A 16,909-nucleotide genomic window follows, 5' to 3' on the forward strand; every position below is an offset into this window, starting at 1 on the left:
CTGCTGCTTAGTGAAAAAGATCTTACTTCTTCATCCACCCCTCTTACCTGGGCTCATGGTTTCACCCCTTTCATTATGCTGTCTTTTGCATCTGTTGGTTGTGTTAGTAAGCAGCAAAACATATAAAAATAAAATTTTAAAAAAGCAGAAAGAAGTACTGGATTTGAGTATTAGTTACTTTAACCTAAACAAACCCAACATTTGCCAGATCCAGCAGATGTTAAACATGTGTAGAAGGGACACATAGAAAGGTGAGGCTGAGATGTCAGCACATCACCCTTTTATTTGAATACTGATGCCTGCATTCATGTATCCAACTCTCTAACTCTCCCCATACATCATCCTTATTTCAGTAACAAGCAGCACGTCTTGATACACTGTGTGTTCTACACACACAAAAAAAATGAAGTTTAAGACACATTAGACTGGTTCCACTCCACTTTGGATACTTAATTGGGAAGATTATGCTAGGCTCCTAGATATACAGATGGAATTTTGTATCATCTCAGGATCTTAAAGGCCATTTAATCATCCTTCAGAAGTGCTCTGTTTGGGAAGGAACTTGGGGTGACAACATTTCCAACTCAGATGGTTCAGTTTAGTGATGAAACAACATAAACCTGTGGTTCATCTGTTATTTAACCACATGAAGACAATCCAGTTCTGTGAGCTAGAACTGATACTCAGAACACAGAATTCTAGAGTCCTGTATAGTGTTAAAAAAGATTATTTCCTTTCCTTGCTCTTTCAAATACTCCTCTCAAGGTAAATAAACATCAAAAAACAGTGCTGAACTTCTCATGCTACATTTTCTCCAAACACTTGGGTCGTTTGAACGAAGAAGAGTAAAGCAAGAAAAGTATGTGTGCAAATGAAGACAAGCATTAACAACGAGCACACAGAGCTTTGAAATATCCAAGAAATGCTGCCATAGAAATGTCAGCTACAGGACATTCTCTAACATTTACCACATCACCTTTTCATCAACTCTGAGCTAGGTATTTGCAGCAGTGGCATCAAACATCATGCAGTGTACTAAGTAAAACTTTTTTCAACAAAAAACAAATCAGTAAGAGATTAAAATAAAGACTGTCTTTACCTTATTCTTCCTGTTATCGTTATACTTGATCAAATCCAAAATAAACATTAAAACCTCCTTAGGACAAAGGTTGTGAACATCTCTCAGAAGGGCCATGGCAACAGGCATGGTCTGTGTAATACAATTAATTAATATCATTCTTTCATTACTGAAATTATAGTTACACCCTCAAAATAAGTACGTCCTGAAAATCAGCAATTAACAAATTTACAATAGTAGGTGTCTGAAAAGCTGTATTTACATAATTTTTGAAAGTCAGACCATGTACTGTATAATTTTCAAATCAAATAAACTATGTAGTTATTGCTCAGTAATTAGTCACAATACAGACATTTAAAAAAAAAAAGTACATCCAAAAAACAGACTCTCAAGTCAAGACACTATCAAAAAGGTATCAAATGAAAAACAGTGAGACATAGAAAATGATGATGGAATTTGAAATAGACACTGAATTTGAGTGTTTTCATGTGAACATGATGTCTAAGCTTCCACTTTCACTGAGACATATAGATCCAACAGGGTCAGTGAAGCCTGAAGAATTATTAGCCAGACAGCTGTTATTCTGATTCGGTATTTATTTTAGAATGAGCTAAGCAGATCTCTAGGCTCCACTCAACATAGATTTAAGAATCTTACTCTAGATCTACAAACTTGGCACACAGGATTAAAAGGGAGAAAAATGTAAGATTTAGTGGTAAAGGCTGAACAATAACAAAAAAGCAGAAAAATACAAAAAGAAGGTCCAAGAATGACATGAAGAATGAAACAGTTTTGTTCAGAGTGAAAAAAAACAAAATTTGAGTTTTCTATACAATCAGTAATATGAAACCTATGAAATAAGGACTCAATCACCCAGTCAAGTGAATCTTGAGAGAAAAACATTGTGATTAATCTTGTTATCAAATGAACAACCATAGGTTACAGCAAAAAAACCTGCGCTAACACCAAAATAAACAGTGGCAATATGTGACGCTGACAATAGAAAGAAGAGGGTAAGAAGGATTATGCAGTATCTTGAACTGAAAATGTCCACTAATTTAAGAGTTATAAGATTTTACTTGCAGTATGGTATAACTGCTCCTAAAGAATGAAGGCAGTTGCTGAATTCACCTAAAAGATAAAATTAGTATCCTTCTTACAGTACTATTTAAGAATGAGCTCACAAATAATTGCAAGTAATTATATAATAAGATATAATTTTCCATTCTTCTGAAGATACTGCTAATTTACCTTCACCTAATCAGAAAAAAATAGCTAAGAATTTGTTAATTGATTTTTAATAAGACTGAACAAACTGAAGCCATATGAGAAAGAATCAGTTACTTTGATTTTTATTAAAGAGGAAATCAGGTTTGTGCTACAAACATTCCTGTAACTGTCAGTTGTAGGAACATTTTTGTATTTTTGACAATTCTTTTAAAACATTCATTGAGAAAAATAAATTTTACCTTTTGAAGAAAGTAGCTCTGAAAGTTCATGAAGTTGTTGGTCTTCACAATGTTTGGACAAGTCTTACAACAAAACATTCGGGTAAAGAGTGACTTCATGGCTGGTGGTCCTGTCCACGTACTTACCATGGAATTTGCAATCTGAATAAGTAGGGGGAAGGGAAATCATATTAACATGACCACTGCTAGTTTAGTTTGGCTGTAGAAAAATACACATTTCCCATCATCAAAAAGGGTAATTGCCAAGAACATTCTCTCTTTTAAATAGATACTTACTTTCATGAGTGTATTATCTTATATTAGCTAAGTTTTCAGTGTCATTCCCAATATATCTTATCTACATTAAAGGTAAGTTTTATGGAAATTGTTCCATTTGGAAGACATCTGCAACTAACTATCCTTCCATGATAAACTTCTGTTCTTAATTATTTTCTCTTTTATATATTTTAGATGAATATTCTGTGTTTACTAAGCCAAGTTCTCTGACTCTACAGAAGCCAGTGATGGAAGGGGATTTTGCAATACCAACTTCCCAAATTTACCCTGCCAGTAACCTCAGCCTAGACTTTAAACAGGCCTCAGCCACCCTAAGAATAAAAGACCACCCCTAAAGTTAAAGGCAAGGCAGTGCCCTCTAACTTTAATTGTCATTTATTGAAGACTGTGCACTGAGAACAATTTATTGCTATAGTCTGCTTTGGTATAAGACAGTTAAGGTTCCACAAAGACAAAACTGCTCTTTGTGCCTTCCCAGCATCCTGAGTTTCTTACATTTGCTGTAAGAAGCACTGAAAGCCTGCAGAACACCTGTGCCTGGTGGTGCCACAGGGTGGCAAATGGGACCAATGCACCCTAAAATGTAGCAGGAATTCCCATTGTTACAGACCCACTACAAACTAAGGACAAATCTGCTCTTACAAAGAAAAACCTGAATTTGATGATTTCCTTCTAAATTATGTAGCTTGTTTCAAAGGCTATTACATATGCAGTAATTGAAGAAAAAGCAAGAAGCTATCTGAAAATGCACAGCAATATACTTCATCATTGCTTTTGGGGAAGTGTGGTGCTTTATTACTAAAAACCATTTTTCCACTAAGCCAGGCACCAAAGGAAAATCAGAGAGGGAAAACACTGCAATTGATCTTCCCCTTGCAATAGCTGAACTGCTTGAACTAAAGAAGCAGGTACAGCTTTTTCTGAAAGCTAAAATAACTCTTCCTGCAGGGGAAGATCCATCCCAAAGACTGCTTAGAAACCACGATAAAGAACTTAAAACTACAGATACAAAACTTATGTAGCAGTGTCCAATAAAACTCAATCCCCAAAAGATCAAAGTGTCCTATGTTTACAAGATATTCACCATTCCATTAATATCAGGGTGTATCTTTTAAGCATTTAATTTTACAAAGCCTGTAGATAAACAACTATTTTCAATTAAAATCAATAGTAGTTAAACCATCATCTTTTCAGTATTTTTTTGGTCTTATCATGTGTTGTACAGCTCATTTAATGTTCTCTTTACTGACAGAATCTCATTTTTATACTTAGTCTATGGAAACATTAGACATTCTGAACTAAATGTAACTGCACATTCCTCATGCAGTAGCACAAATGACCTATGCTGCATTATTCCTACTTAAAAAAGGCAGGAGGCACACTCCATTTCTGCACCATTAAATTCAGTACAGCATAAAAATGTGGACTAAGGTTTAACTCTCATGCACATCTATGAAACTCCTCATTGTTTGGGAGGGAGAAGTTTGTGATGGTAGTGTTCCTACTGCAAAGTAGGAACACATCACCTACACTGCCATGGATCTGAACTGGGAAATCAGCCTGTGTATCCTCAGGAGTTAAGACTGTGAAATTATCTTCTCCTTTCTCTGTATTTGTTACTTGCCCTGAAGGACTCAGGAATGAGACTCACAGCGTGTGTGCACACATGCTCACACATATCCTTAATTTATCAATGAGGATTTAATATGTCACCTCGATACCTTACTCCTGAGAGACTGAAGTCCTTTTTTACAATGAGGTATAACAAGAAAGTATAGCAAATTCAGTTTGACAATTGCATTGTCACATATAATTTCTCTGTATCAACATGAGTACACTGAAAATATTTGACAACAGTAACTGCAACCCAGATAGAAATTGTAAATCAACAAAAAAGAACCCTCCTCCTGAATAATCACAAGGGACTTTGCTTTTTTCAATGAAGAATACAAGTCCTGAATATTTACAACCTGAGAAAATTAAATTCAATGACAACAGGAAGTTATTCTTATTAATGTCCTGATGTTGGAATTAGTAATAGAATGTATTACACTTTCCTCCCAGGTACTTACATAAAAATATCTACAACTTTGTTCTGCCATGCTCCTTCACCTTGAATTAATGTCACAGCCATATTTTTTGCTTGCCTTATTATCTTCCTTTTTGCAAGTCAACCACCTTATCCACAGACCCAAAATGTTCCATACAATTACAACTGAACAAAACCAGCAATGATTATCTGCAGCCCAACTGCCAAAGAAGTTACAGTAAAGATAGAAAAAAACTACAGCATTTAAATGTTGCAACAACTGCTCTTTTAATTTACCTGTAGAATATATATACTATTAGATAGTGGAAAATAGATACTATTAGATTCCAAGTGAATTTGTTATGAAAAGCGCATATTTTAAGTCAGCACTGGCAGCACCAGTACTAGAACATACTCTGGCAGTTTCACATCAGTGTTTCATAATTTTAAATAAGTTTGTCAAAAAAAAAATGGGATGTTGATTTTCAAAATATGGCTGAAGGCTTTATTTCTGTATGGGAACTAAATGATTCCCAACAGGTACCCAGCAGAAAGCAAGCTATGTGTCAATAATCTGAACAAATTGTCAATCAATATGTCTTCCTGTGCATAAAAGTCACTAATATGCCATTTTAGAAATTCTTGTTCTTCTGTGTTTCCATTCACTTGATGCAAAATTAGGGCTTTACTAGTTTTCATTCTTAATGCTAATTTTATGTCTAAGAAAAAAAAGATCTTCCCTTTTCAAGGCAATTATTTGGCTTTTAAAGATTTAATCGTATCCCAGCTTGATGTTTATTTTGTGACCCTATTCAATCTGAAACGATACAGAGCAGCAATCTGAAGTTCAATTAGGAAAAGATGAATTTCAGCACTTCAGAGTTCTCAAAAGACTGGCCAAGGAACTTCCCACTAAAATAATAAAAAATATACTTTGGTTCTGAAAAAAAATGAAACAAAAGTCTTTTATTTCTGCTACTTAATGAAATCTGGAAAAATCCCTTGTGGTTTTCATGTCTGACGTCTCAATTTTGACAATTATGAAAGCCTTCTGCAGTCTCCATTTACAGACTAAAATAATACAACTTTCCTTTCAAATCAGCCATGTTAAAAATACTTGGCAAATACATTTAAGAAGCTAAATCTCAAGCCAGTTTAGGAACTGTGATGAGTTTTGATCCATTTTCAGCCATTTACAAAGTCTAGTGGATTTCCTCCCTTTCTGCCATGGACACAAGCTCACCTTTGCAAGGCAGAAGCAGGCCAGCATTCTCACCCGGTAGAAGCACTGCTCCTGTTCCAGGATGTCGGTCAGTGCTAGCCGGGATGCCGGAGTAGGGAACTTCTCCAGTGCCAGAATGGCTTCTTCTTGTGCCACCACATCTCTCTCATATCTCAGCTGATACTGCCACATGAAATCAGACTGTTCAAATTCCACCTTCCTCAGTACTGACATATCAGGATCTATTCTTATCCAGAGCAAGGGGGAATCAGCACTAAGACAGACATAAAAAAAACATTAATAGCTTACAAAATTTCAACACTAAAGAAATTCTAAAGATCATCTAACTTGTTATGAGTTATTTGTACAGTACTTAAATTCAAAGAACCATAACAAAATACAGGTTAGAGAGAACTTTTGAAAGTCTCTTGCTCCAATCTCCTGCTTTTAGGATGGCAATTTGATAGTCTCCCAGGGCAATCTGTCCAAACCTCTAATATATCAAAGTGAATACAGTGTCATAGTATTTTTAACCTACAGATCTTTGTTCATGGTAAACTACTGTATGATCCCAGTATATTTAATTCTATGTGCTCAGATGCTAAAATTTTCCTAACTGATAAGCACTTTATCACCTTCTAAAGGTTAAGACTACCAAAACAAAAAAAAATCCAAGAAAGAAAATCTCGTGGTAAATACACTTTTTTAAAATCAATAGATGTGAAATTCCTTTACAACCACTCATATGCTATGATGTTGAAAGCTGAGAAGGGTAACCATGAAAATGATAAAAATCAGGATTGAAGTTATCCCACAGATAAAATTACTCACCCAAACACACATTTTACACTTTATTATTCCCACAGTGCTGTGAATGCAGAAGTAGTTTATGGGAGCAACAAGCACAAATTATGCAATACATTCTCTTACTCATTTTTCCATATAAAAATCACAAAATCAAAATACCAACAAAGCATTAGGAGAGAGTTTGGACGGATGAAAAGAGCGTCATTATAAATATGATGTGTATTTCTGTATATGTTTGTAGAAAATCCAGAATTGCCACCAAGTTCGTAGCTAGAGAAGAAACAACAATCAAAGAGTGTATACACAAGATTTAGAAAATAGAATGTGTATTATCACACACGCTTGGAGCAGAGAAGCCCAAACTGGACAGCAGAATGACCACACCACAGATCAGGTTAGCAGATCAAATGCAAGTGTCTTGCATAAAATCCTATCCCAGTTCAAAGGTCTTTCTAGGATCACTGAAGTCTCAGCTCAGGATAACAAAGCAGGGACCTGAGCACAAATGATCAAAAACAGTCACAAATATTTAGGGTAATTATCGTTCAATATAATTAAACTATTAATATGTCAACTGTCATATGGAAATGATAGCAATGACTTGCTCAATGTAAATATGTCTTAAAATTTTTTTTCTCATCATGTATTAGATGAGATTAAATTTATAAGAATCTGCAACACTTTTAAGGTGACAAGCAATCTATCCTTCTTCAAAGAGACACCACTGGCTTTCAAGAGGAGAAAACCAGATGCCAACACCTCTCCTGTCTCTGAGGGTACTGCTGGCTCCAAGTCAAGGAGGGTAAGGCAGGTATTTAATTGAGCAACAATTTGCTTCCAAAGAGCTTAACAGTTCCAACTGAAATGAATGTCAGCGTGGATTTCAGCACAAAGCACTTCATCATTATTTTAATCTACAGGAATTCTTTTGTAATTACAGATTTCAGGAACCTGTCTGTATTAGTGGCAGTTAAATGGTCTTCAAGATCCAATAAAAATTGCTCTTACTTGGTTTCAAACAAATTCTTGTTTACATCTTACCTACAAAGTCAGCTGAAAGACATCATTGGAAATGAGTTAGAGTCAAGTAATTTACTATCACCATACCATGTCCAGATTTATTATAAAATCTGATTATATTGGTTAACCCATACTTTTTACACTTTGCCAGCATTTCCCAGCTACAGCAGAAAAGAGTCAGTAAAGACAGAGAAATGTGAGATAGTCTGGAAAGTTGTCAGTCATATAATAAAGTACAACTTTATTATCCAATTCTTCAAAATAGCATGCTTTAGACAAGGGGAAGATGGCTCAGACTCACACTGAGAAACTCCAACAAGCCAACTTACTCCATAGCAGAAAGGTCCATGTCCACCTCTTCTCCATTCATCAGTGGAATCTTTTTCTTCTTATTTCTATTTAAAAAGAGGGAAAAAAAAAAAGATGTATTACTTACCAGACTGGCAAATATATGTTTATAAATGAAGTTTAGGAATGCAAAAGTACTCTGTGCATTTCACCACATAAAAGCATAATATTCATAATACAAATTTGAGCTATGTATCCATTTCTACAATTTTTACCCCCACTATTTTTACAATTACACATAAACACAGAAGCTTGAGAAGTAGAATTCAAAGTAACTATCAAAATGCATTAGAAGATGGAGAGACTCTATGAGGGAAGTATGTCACTTTTCTTCTTCCTTAGGTTTGCCAAATAGTCCCGGCACTCTCTTCACTTTAGGCACTCCTCTGGCCTACATCTGTCCTCCCTCTAATTTGTGATTCCAATTCAAAGAATGGGAAAATTTTGAATAATTTGTTTATTAGAGTCTTCACTCAGCTTATTCTACATAAATTAGATCTTCATAAAACTTCTACAAAATTACTTATAATTAAGAACTGTTGTAAGGTTTCTTGCTGTCCTTAAACAGTATGAAATTCTCCACTTACATCACAGGTGAATCTTAGTCAGTAAGATTAAGAAGCATATATTTATCATCAAATGCCCTGAATGTTTTCATAAATCCATAGTAAAAATACCTGCAGTTAGTATTTTAGCTCTTACCTTCTGCTTTTAGAATGGCAAGGTATATCATGTTTAAGACTGTTTTCTTCAATCTGCAATGTATGGTTGAATGAGCCATCAAGTTCTTGCACTGTCACTTTAAGAGGACCCTTCAAGTTCACAAGATTTTGTTATTAACATTAAACTTATGCTTATTAATGTATACACCATACTTGTATGTGTAGGTAAAATATGGAAAATGCACCTTACCACGTATTTCTGAGTCCCAGGAGATGTGTAATCTTGTTTTATTTCCAATTCCAATACATTCCGTTTTCTATTAAATGCAAAGCTACCATAAAATTTTACCACTCCACTCTGATCCCTAATAAGTAGTATAGGAATTCTAGCGCAAAATGCAATAGTTATAAAAATCCATAATTCTCAATTCTTAACACTTGCTTTATGCCTCTTTATTCCTAGAATTTCCCATTCCAAGAAAATTTGGAAATTAAATCACTCATGTTCATTCACGAAATTCTGGGGTTTTACGTTCCTTAAATTTTTTTTCCTTTCGTGTTTCTTATGGAGAAAAACCGAAATGAAATGAAAACTACCTAGTACAAAGAAATTAATTATGAAAAACTATTCTGGACTCTACCACATCCAATGTCCTTGGCATGCTCTCAGAAAAAGTAATTGTGTAAGACTTCAGTAATGGTTTTACTATGTATTTTAGTTAAATAAAACTAAGAGGAAAATGTAGACATTAGTTTCTGTTTTCTACCCACACTACATTTAACTCCATTATTTTATTGCAGTTTTCCAAACCGGGTCATGTGAGCATTCACACGTGTGCGTGCGTGTGTGAGTTCACATATACATGAAAGTATACAATATGAATGATAAAAAGTAACAATCTCACTCTAAATTTTTGCCCAGGCAATGATTTCTTTAAGACAGCTTTTCCTGTGAATAATTTCATAATTCATTTCTGTATCACAGCCATTACTACACTTGACTTATAGCAAACTAAAACACTACACTGAAGCATTTTAGTCTAATGCACACTCTCACAAATCTCTGACAACATGAGACAAAAGCAAGGGAGGAAAATCTGTTCTTTCATGTCCCAACATTTTAGGGAAGAGCTTCCATATTCAAAGACACTTCTTCTAATACAGAGGTTATTAACTTTCCTCCCAAAATTTGGCCATTTGGATAAATACCTCAGACTGGTTCTGTTCATGGATGCTGCCTTCATGAAGCTCTGAGACTTTGCCATCAGGTACAGTTTAAGACATTTCTAGTGGTTTTAGGAGGCCAAAGTGTGGAAAAGGTGAAAATAATCCCCAAATGTGTGAAGCACAATTCTTTCTTCCTTACAGAACAGATGCAGTTAAGATTCACCCAGCTCAGACAGTAACACTGACATTTAACTGTCACTGCAGTGTGAATACAGAACTTCTATTTTTCTTAAGTGCTTGGCACAGCAAGGTATGTAAATCAGAATAATGTGTATTTATACTTTATGACCACTTCTGATGCAAATAAAATACTAATTTCTCAAATTACTCTAAAAATACTAATTATACAGTGCTTTTTAGTTAAGATATTGAGATGCATGAATATTGTTAAGTCAGCTCAAATTAAATACCTTCTTCTGTTGTCTGTTACAACAGTAAGGTATGTTTTTGCTGCAGTCACGCACAATTCTAGCCTGGAGTCACATTAAATAAAAGTAACAATGAGACCTGCTAAATGGAGCCAGTTCAAATTTCCCCTCATATCAATCCAAAGTAAGAAACCCTGTTTCTTTACTAATATCCCCTAAATTTGAAGAATCAACACACAGAGATTTATTTTACCTGAAACTGTGCTATTAACACAAGCTACCAAGCTATTAAAGTATATTGTAAACTAATAGTCTGTGCTTTAGGTTACTTATTTCATGGTGATTTACTGGAAATCACATATTAAAATGCACCAGACTATAGCATTTTCCATGTCCCAGTTCAGCATATTTCTATGGGCAGTGTCCTCTGGAATCCTTTTAGTATAATTTGGCCTTAAATTCCAGCAGAGTTCCTGTGCTTCTTTCAAATGAAAACTTAAAATAATGAAATCCCTTCTAGTAAAGCATATGCAAAAAAGCCAGTATAGTTCAAAGGACTATGAAAAGATTGTGAACTTGTGGCTCACACACATATCTAATTCACAGAATAATGTACTTAACTGTTTTATGCAAAGATATTTCATGCCCTTCTTCACATTCTTTTGATAGTGCCACTTAAAAAACCAGATTCATTTTCCATATTAACAATCCAGACCAAGAATAAAAAGGATACACCCACTGCTTTATTAAAGGTTGGATGTCTTTGCCTGAGACATTTGAGATAGATTTCAAAAACCCAGATGTGGAAACCAACATCTGACTCCACATGTGCGACTGGAACTTCTGAGATGAAGCAGTACTGGCCAGACTCAACAACTTGTTGAAAACCTAAAATGATAAAAAGTTATTACTTTCCCTTAATACTTACATATAAAATAGCTGTTCTGTTTAATTTCTGTTTAATTGCAACTAAAGGTCAATAAACTCACTTTCTGATAACTGACTTCAAAAAAAGGTTTTTAAAATAAAGACATTACAGGCTTTATTTGCTCGACCATATCAGAAATTTTCAGTCCAAATGTATCTTCCTCCAAGTTACACATACATATGCACACACAAAATCCATTAAAAGATCATCAACTTTCAAAAGTTATCTACAGTAAAAGAAATCACTGACAATATATTCTTTTTCAGAAATTAAACATTCATCAGATTCTCTGCAGTATTTTCAACCTGACCACTACCTAAAATAGCTCTAGCACAATAACATATATGTTTTCCTTAAAAATAACCTCAAAGCAAGGCAAAAACCCCCAACCTCCCAAAAACCTGAAGCTGATGTGAAAATATCACTCATTTTTTAACTGTTTATTTGTAACACCTTATTTTTTCTAAGGTACGTCACCAAAGATGATGAGTGAAGAAGAGAAACTACAGTTCTGCAGAAGTTCAGTATTTCAGAATAAAATTACAATCTTCTATTAAAATGCTTCTCTAATATAAGCATCTAAGTTTTATCTAGGACTGAAAACTTCATATAATGAGACAGCAAGAGCTGGATTCTCATTTATAATTTCATTAGGTTAGCTCACAGCAGCACCAGTCAGGGACAGGAAAATGGGCTCCCAATGTTAACAACAACCCAAATCAATGAAACACCTTAAGATTAAAGAGAATATGCAGCATATAAGAAGTACTGTAAGTTATGCATAAGAATAACAGTTAATCTTGTCCTAACACAAATGACCAAATGTTTGTGCAGTCCTGCTAAAACTGAAACTACAAAAGGAATCCTATGATGACCTGTTCTCTACTTCTCTGAACTCTATTTAATGAACAGAAATGCAATTGAAGACAAGGGTTTTCTATATTCCACATAATCATCTAAATACCTACCTGTAACATGAACTCCATGCTAATTCTGTTCTCAATCAGTCTCATAACAAGATGTGCTTTACACTGGAACATAGTGTAATACTCCCAGGACAGTGTATGAGGGTGTTTGATAGAAAAATGTAAATGTGAAGCCGGGCTGGGGGAAAAAAAAAAAAAAAATCAAAAAAACCATCTATTTTGCATTTTATTGAATGAAACTTAAAATGTACCCCAGCAACCAAGCTTAGAGCTGCACCAACAATTGCTTAGGATTTCTTGTACTGCTTTAGTAACAAATCATGGCACACTTAAAATGACCATTCACTTGTCCAGAGAGGTGACAGGAGTGTATGTACCTGGCATACAGCAAGTACTGCACAGAGATTAATGGCACATGATAGCTGCTGTGTAGGGCTGTAGAGACAGTGGAAGCACCAGCACACTGAGCAAGGAACCTGGGACTGAATCTGGAAATTACTCATGAATCAGCAATGTTCTGCTCTACTTCCATTTAAGAGTAGCTGTATATAGTAAATACTTTGTATTTAAATAAATAATTATTGCAATTCAAGAAAAGTAGGAGTTTTAGAATTCACAGAACACTTTCATGTGATGGGCCTAAGGAATTTCTTTCCTTTTATTTTACTTAACAACTTTATCTTTCAATATTTTGGCAAACTTGCTATTTTCTAAATCAGATAATATGGCAAAGAAGACTAGGCCGGTAATATTTAACCCTTGAGAAGAATAAGACTTTTTTGCCTCCTTTTAAAGACTTATTTGAGAAGAAGAAATTATTAATAGTCTGACTTAATTTTCTTGATGAACCAAGTCTGAGGCAACTGTATGTTGCTTTGCTATGTTTCTTCTTTTAGTATTTTTCACAGGACATCTGAATTTTCCATGAATGAGTAACACACATCTGAAGAAACAAGGTTTGCTGAGGTTCACTAGCAAGTGTTCTAGAGAGTACCAGCACTTGGCTCCTTGTCTGCAGCCCTTAATATTTCAGATGGCAAGAACCAAGGTAGCTGCAATACCTTAATAACTTTTCCATCCTTCTATTTACTGGGAGAATCCCTTGACTTTGCTCATGAGTATCTGCTTAAACATCTTAAGAAGATAGAAAAAAGTATTTCTAAATTTAAGAAGTATTACCCTTCTCAGGTACAGTAATTTTGTGAAAAAGAAGTATGTAGGTTAACTCCTTGTTTGTAGTTGATAAGCAGTTGCTGAACTTCCCCTGATCACAATACTCCTGTTATTCTGGATACTTCTCTATTCTGAGGTAGGGAAGGACTAGCAACCATGAAAGAACTGAAATTCAAGGAGGAAACTGAGGTTGTGGTTCAGACATTATATAATAATTTGGTCTCAGAATAAAAACTATTTATCTAGCTTCAAATTTGACTGACTTTGAGCTTCAAAGTTGATTGACTTTTGTAAAATTCTTCTCTTGCAAAGCACAACCAAGCCAGTACCCACAATCCCAAGATCCCTTTTAAAATTGACTAAGTGTTGATTGATTTTGGTATTGGTTACATTATTTAACTGCAAAACAAACTGAGTCAAGTTTGCATTTGACAGTTACATCTTGTAGTTCACTCAATATTAATACATTTCTTCAGCTTATATTTTTCTTCAATCATTATGATTCCACAGATTTTACTGAACTGGAACCAAAACAGTGTTAAAATTACCAATATGGACCTAGAGCCTTTGTCAAAGTAGACAGTGAAGCAGCTTTTCCACAGAATTTTATAATGCTCATGCTCCTGAAAAAGAGTCCAGCCATTCAATGTAAACCTTGTTAGTAAGCTTCTTCCATATGAAATATAGCCATATGTTTTCAAAAGTTTTCAACTTTTACAGTAGGGTGGTACCAGCAAAATCAAAGGCTGAAGAGAACCACAGTCTGGGAGAAGGACATGAAATGAAAAGTTTGCACACAAAGCTTTGTTCTGAAGCTTTCATCCACATGGCAGTTAATCTGCAGTTTTCTTTCCTTCATTTTCCCAAGCTCTGGGATTTTGACTTTTAGAATAAGCACTCTGGAGTGCAGTGTTTGTGCTACACCAGACATAAACAGGAAGAATCTGAGACCTTTGTTTTGCACAGAAATTAATTTGTATGTCTGAAGGAAGTTGGGTTTTTGTTTTTTATTTCCCTTGATGATTTATTATATTTTACTTCTAATTTAGCTGAAAAATTAGCTTATTATTTAACACAAATTTTCTTCATATTATTATTAACTGGAACTGCTGTGCTGCAAATGCATTTGCCAGCTGTATCGTAACAAGCAGAACAAAGAAATGAAATACATAGAATATACTGGAGAAAAATGTTCAAGGCCCTATTAGGAAAATACTTTCCTTCAATACAAATTATCTCTCAGAATCAGGAACACATCCATTATTTACATACCAGGGAACTCTGCAATCTACAAAGAACAGCAAGCTGTAATTCATACTTAAGTGATGCTGTGGTTATTGTTAACAAGCTGTAACGCAATGAAGTAGTAAAATAACTAGAAACAGTTTCCAGCAATATATCACAGCAAGGAAACACAACTTTAAGAGCATTAGGACAAGATTTTTTCAATTATAAGTGTCCAATTCTAGCATAAATATAGTGAAACTAGTAAAATTAACAGTCAGAAAGAGATTTTGATTTTAGTGACTTTCCTTCTTTAAAAATGTGCCCCTTATCTCTACTGTCATCTGATCTTATTACTGTGAATTTAGTGATTCTCATTATTCATTCAGTTCTAAATCCAGAGTTTTAACCTAAATTAACAAAATATGGATTTGCACACTATCAAGTGCAAAAGAACCACTGTTACAGACAATTTTGTTGTATTTTCATAAGACAAGGGCTTCTGCTGCAGTAAAGAACAGAAGTTGACATAGTAGTCTACCTGAACAGGCTCAACCTTGCAGTTGTGCACGTGCTGCTTGTGTGTTTCCAAAAAGCAAGTCTTGTGAGGCTTGTGTTATATGGAGATCAATTTATGCAAGAAAAGAAAAACCCAGCAAAAGCTTGTCACTGAAACCCATATTAACTTACTGATCTGACATGCAGCAGTATTTTTCCACCTCCAGGGTTTAGTACTTCTCAGTGGGTAGCACTGGAGTATTACAAGAGAGGGAAGGGGAATCATTCTAATCTAGACACACTGAAGCTACAATTACCGGGAAAATAAAAACCCAGCCATTTCACACTGATAACTAATAGTACTTCACAGATGATTGATCATTAGATTTTCTACCCCCAATATACTAAGAAATCTCAGTCTAAGAGATTTCAGTCTAAGACTGATCATTTTCTACCCCCAATACACTAAGAAATCTCAGTCTAAGACTACAAGGTGGTATCTGAGAGCAGAAAGTAAAAAGAGCAAAGAAACAGAAAGCTGATGATACCATTAAAAAACCTGAAAATCACTAACCACTCCAGAAAGAGCTCACATCAAAATTCTTGCTCCATGTTCTCGCTTATCCTCTTACTAAAAAGCAGTTTCCTAACAGCATTAAAAACATTCATTATACTTAATTTCCTTTTTGAAAGAAAAAAAAACCCTAGGTATTACAATATACTCAAGATGTACTTTATGAGACTGGTAATACATGCCTTGGGTAGCTTGAGATCTTCAGCATTTGGCCTTGCGCTACACAACACACCCAAGGCATATATTAATGGCCCCATGAAAACATACCCTGCAATGACATGCAGCTTAAATAAACATACTTGTCTTTCTCTTTTCCTCCTCCGAATATTGGATGCAATAAAACTCCTCCAGTCTTCAGTTCGTATGCCACGATTTGATCTAACTCCTAAGAACAAAATACATAAGTAAGCATAATTTTGAAGAGCAGAAAAATTATTTAAAGAAGACAGGAAAGCTTTTAATATTGTTCAAGTCATACCTCCTGATAAGTTTGTTTACAAAGGGAGAAGTATTTTAAAATCAGGGATGTTCCTCAAATGACAAACAATAATAAAACAGTAGAAATTAGTATTTCATACTTGTTCAGGGGCTGAACAGGGGGCTAATGCCCAACAGTGCTGAACTACATTATAACCAGAGTATTATTATTCAATAAATAATTGTCTTTGACCAAAAGAGATAAATGTGATCAGTATTTCATGCAGTGGAAAACAACAACAGATATACACGCACAAATAAATATAATATATTAAATATAGATATAAATAAATAAATACTTATGTCTGGCCCAAGCTCTGTACTGGGTCTGAACTTATGTGATGCCAGGTTAACGAGCACATCTTAAGGCAGGATGTTTGTAAGGGTGACTTTTTTCACCCAAAAGTCAACATGAATCAAATTGTGTCAGCTTAAGGACAGGAAATGGAAAGTGATGCAATGCACTGTTAAAGATCTTCCAAATGTTTATATGTATTGAGATTTATTGATACATATCAACCTGCACACTTTCATATATTGGTAATACACTTGAAAAAGGGCAGAACTGGAGCCTGTGACAGAAGCACCTCTCAATTCAACGTG

The 16,909-nt window shown here is 34.8% G+C and overlaps 1 protein-coding gene across 3 annotated transcripts in view; it reads right to left on the reverse strand.

The window, feature by feature from the left end:
- Positions 1-16,909, reverse strand: part of TAF2 (TATA-box binding protein associated factor 2) — a 59,501-nt gene that overhangs the window by 25,559 nt on the left and 17,033 nt on the right. For all 3 annotated transcript variants that reach the window (XM_059865995.1, XM_059866004.1, XM_059865986.1), the window contains exons 10-18: positions 16,129-16,214; positions 12,403-12,538; positions 11,240-11,394; positions 9,162-9,276; positions 8,952-9,061; positions 8,231-8,296; positions 6,096-6,348; positions 2,548-2,688; positions 1,100-1,210 (exon numbers count right to left, since the gene is read on the reverse strand). In XM_059865995.1, coding sequence (XP_059721978.1) covers positions 1,100-1,210; positions 2,548-2,688; positions 6,096-6,348; positions 8,231-8,296; positions 8,952-9,061; positions 9,162-9,276; positions 11,240-11,394; positions 12,403-12,538; positions 16,129-16,214 — 1,173 coding nt within the window. The remainder of the gene's footprint in view (positions 1-1,099; positions 1,211-2,547; positions 2,689-6,095; positions 6,349-8,230; positions 8,297-8,951; positions 9,062-9,161; positions 9,277-11,239; positions 11,395-12,402; positions 12,539-16,128; positions 16,215-16,909) is intronic.

This window comes from Haemorhous mexicanus, chromosome 1 (assembly GCF_027477595.1).
Source record: "Haemorhous mexicanus isolate bHaeMex1 chromosome 1, bHaeMex1.pri, whole genome shotgun sequence".
NCBI classification, from domain to species: Eukaryota; Metazoa; Chordata; class Aves; order Passeriformes; family Fringillidae; genus Haemorhous; species Haemorhous mexicanus.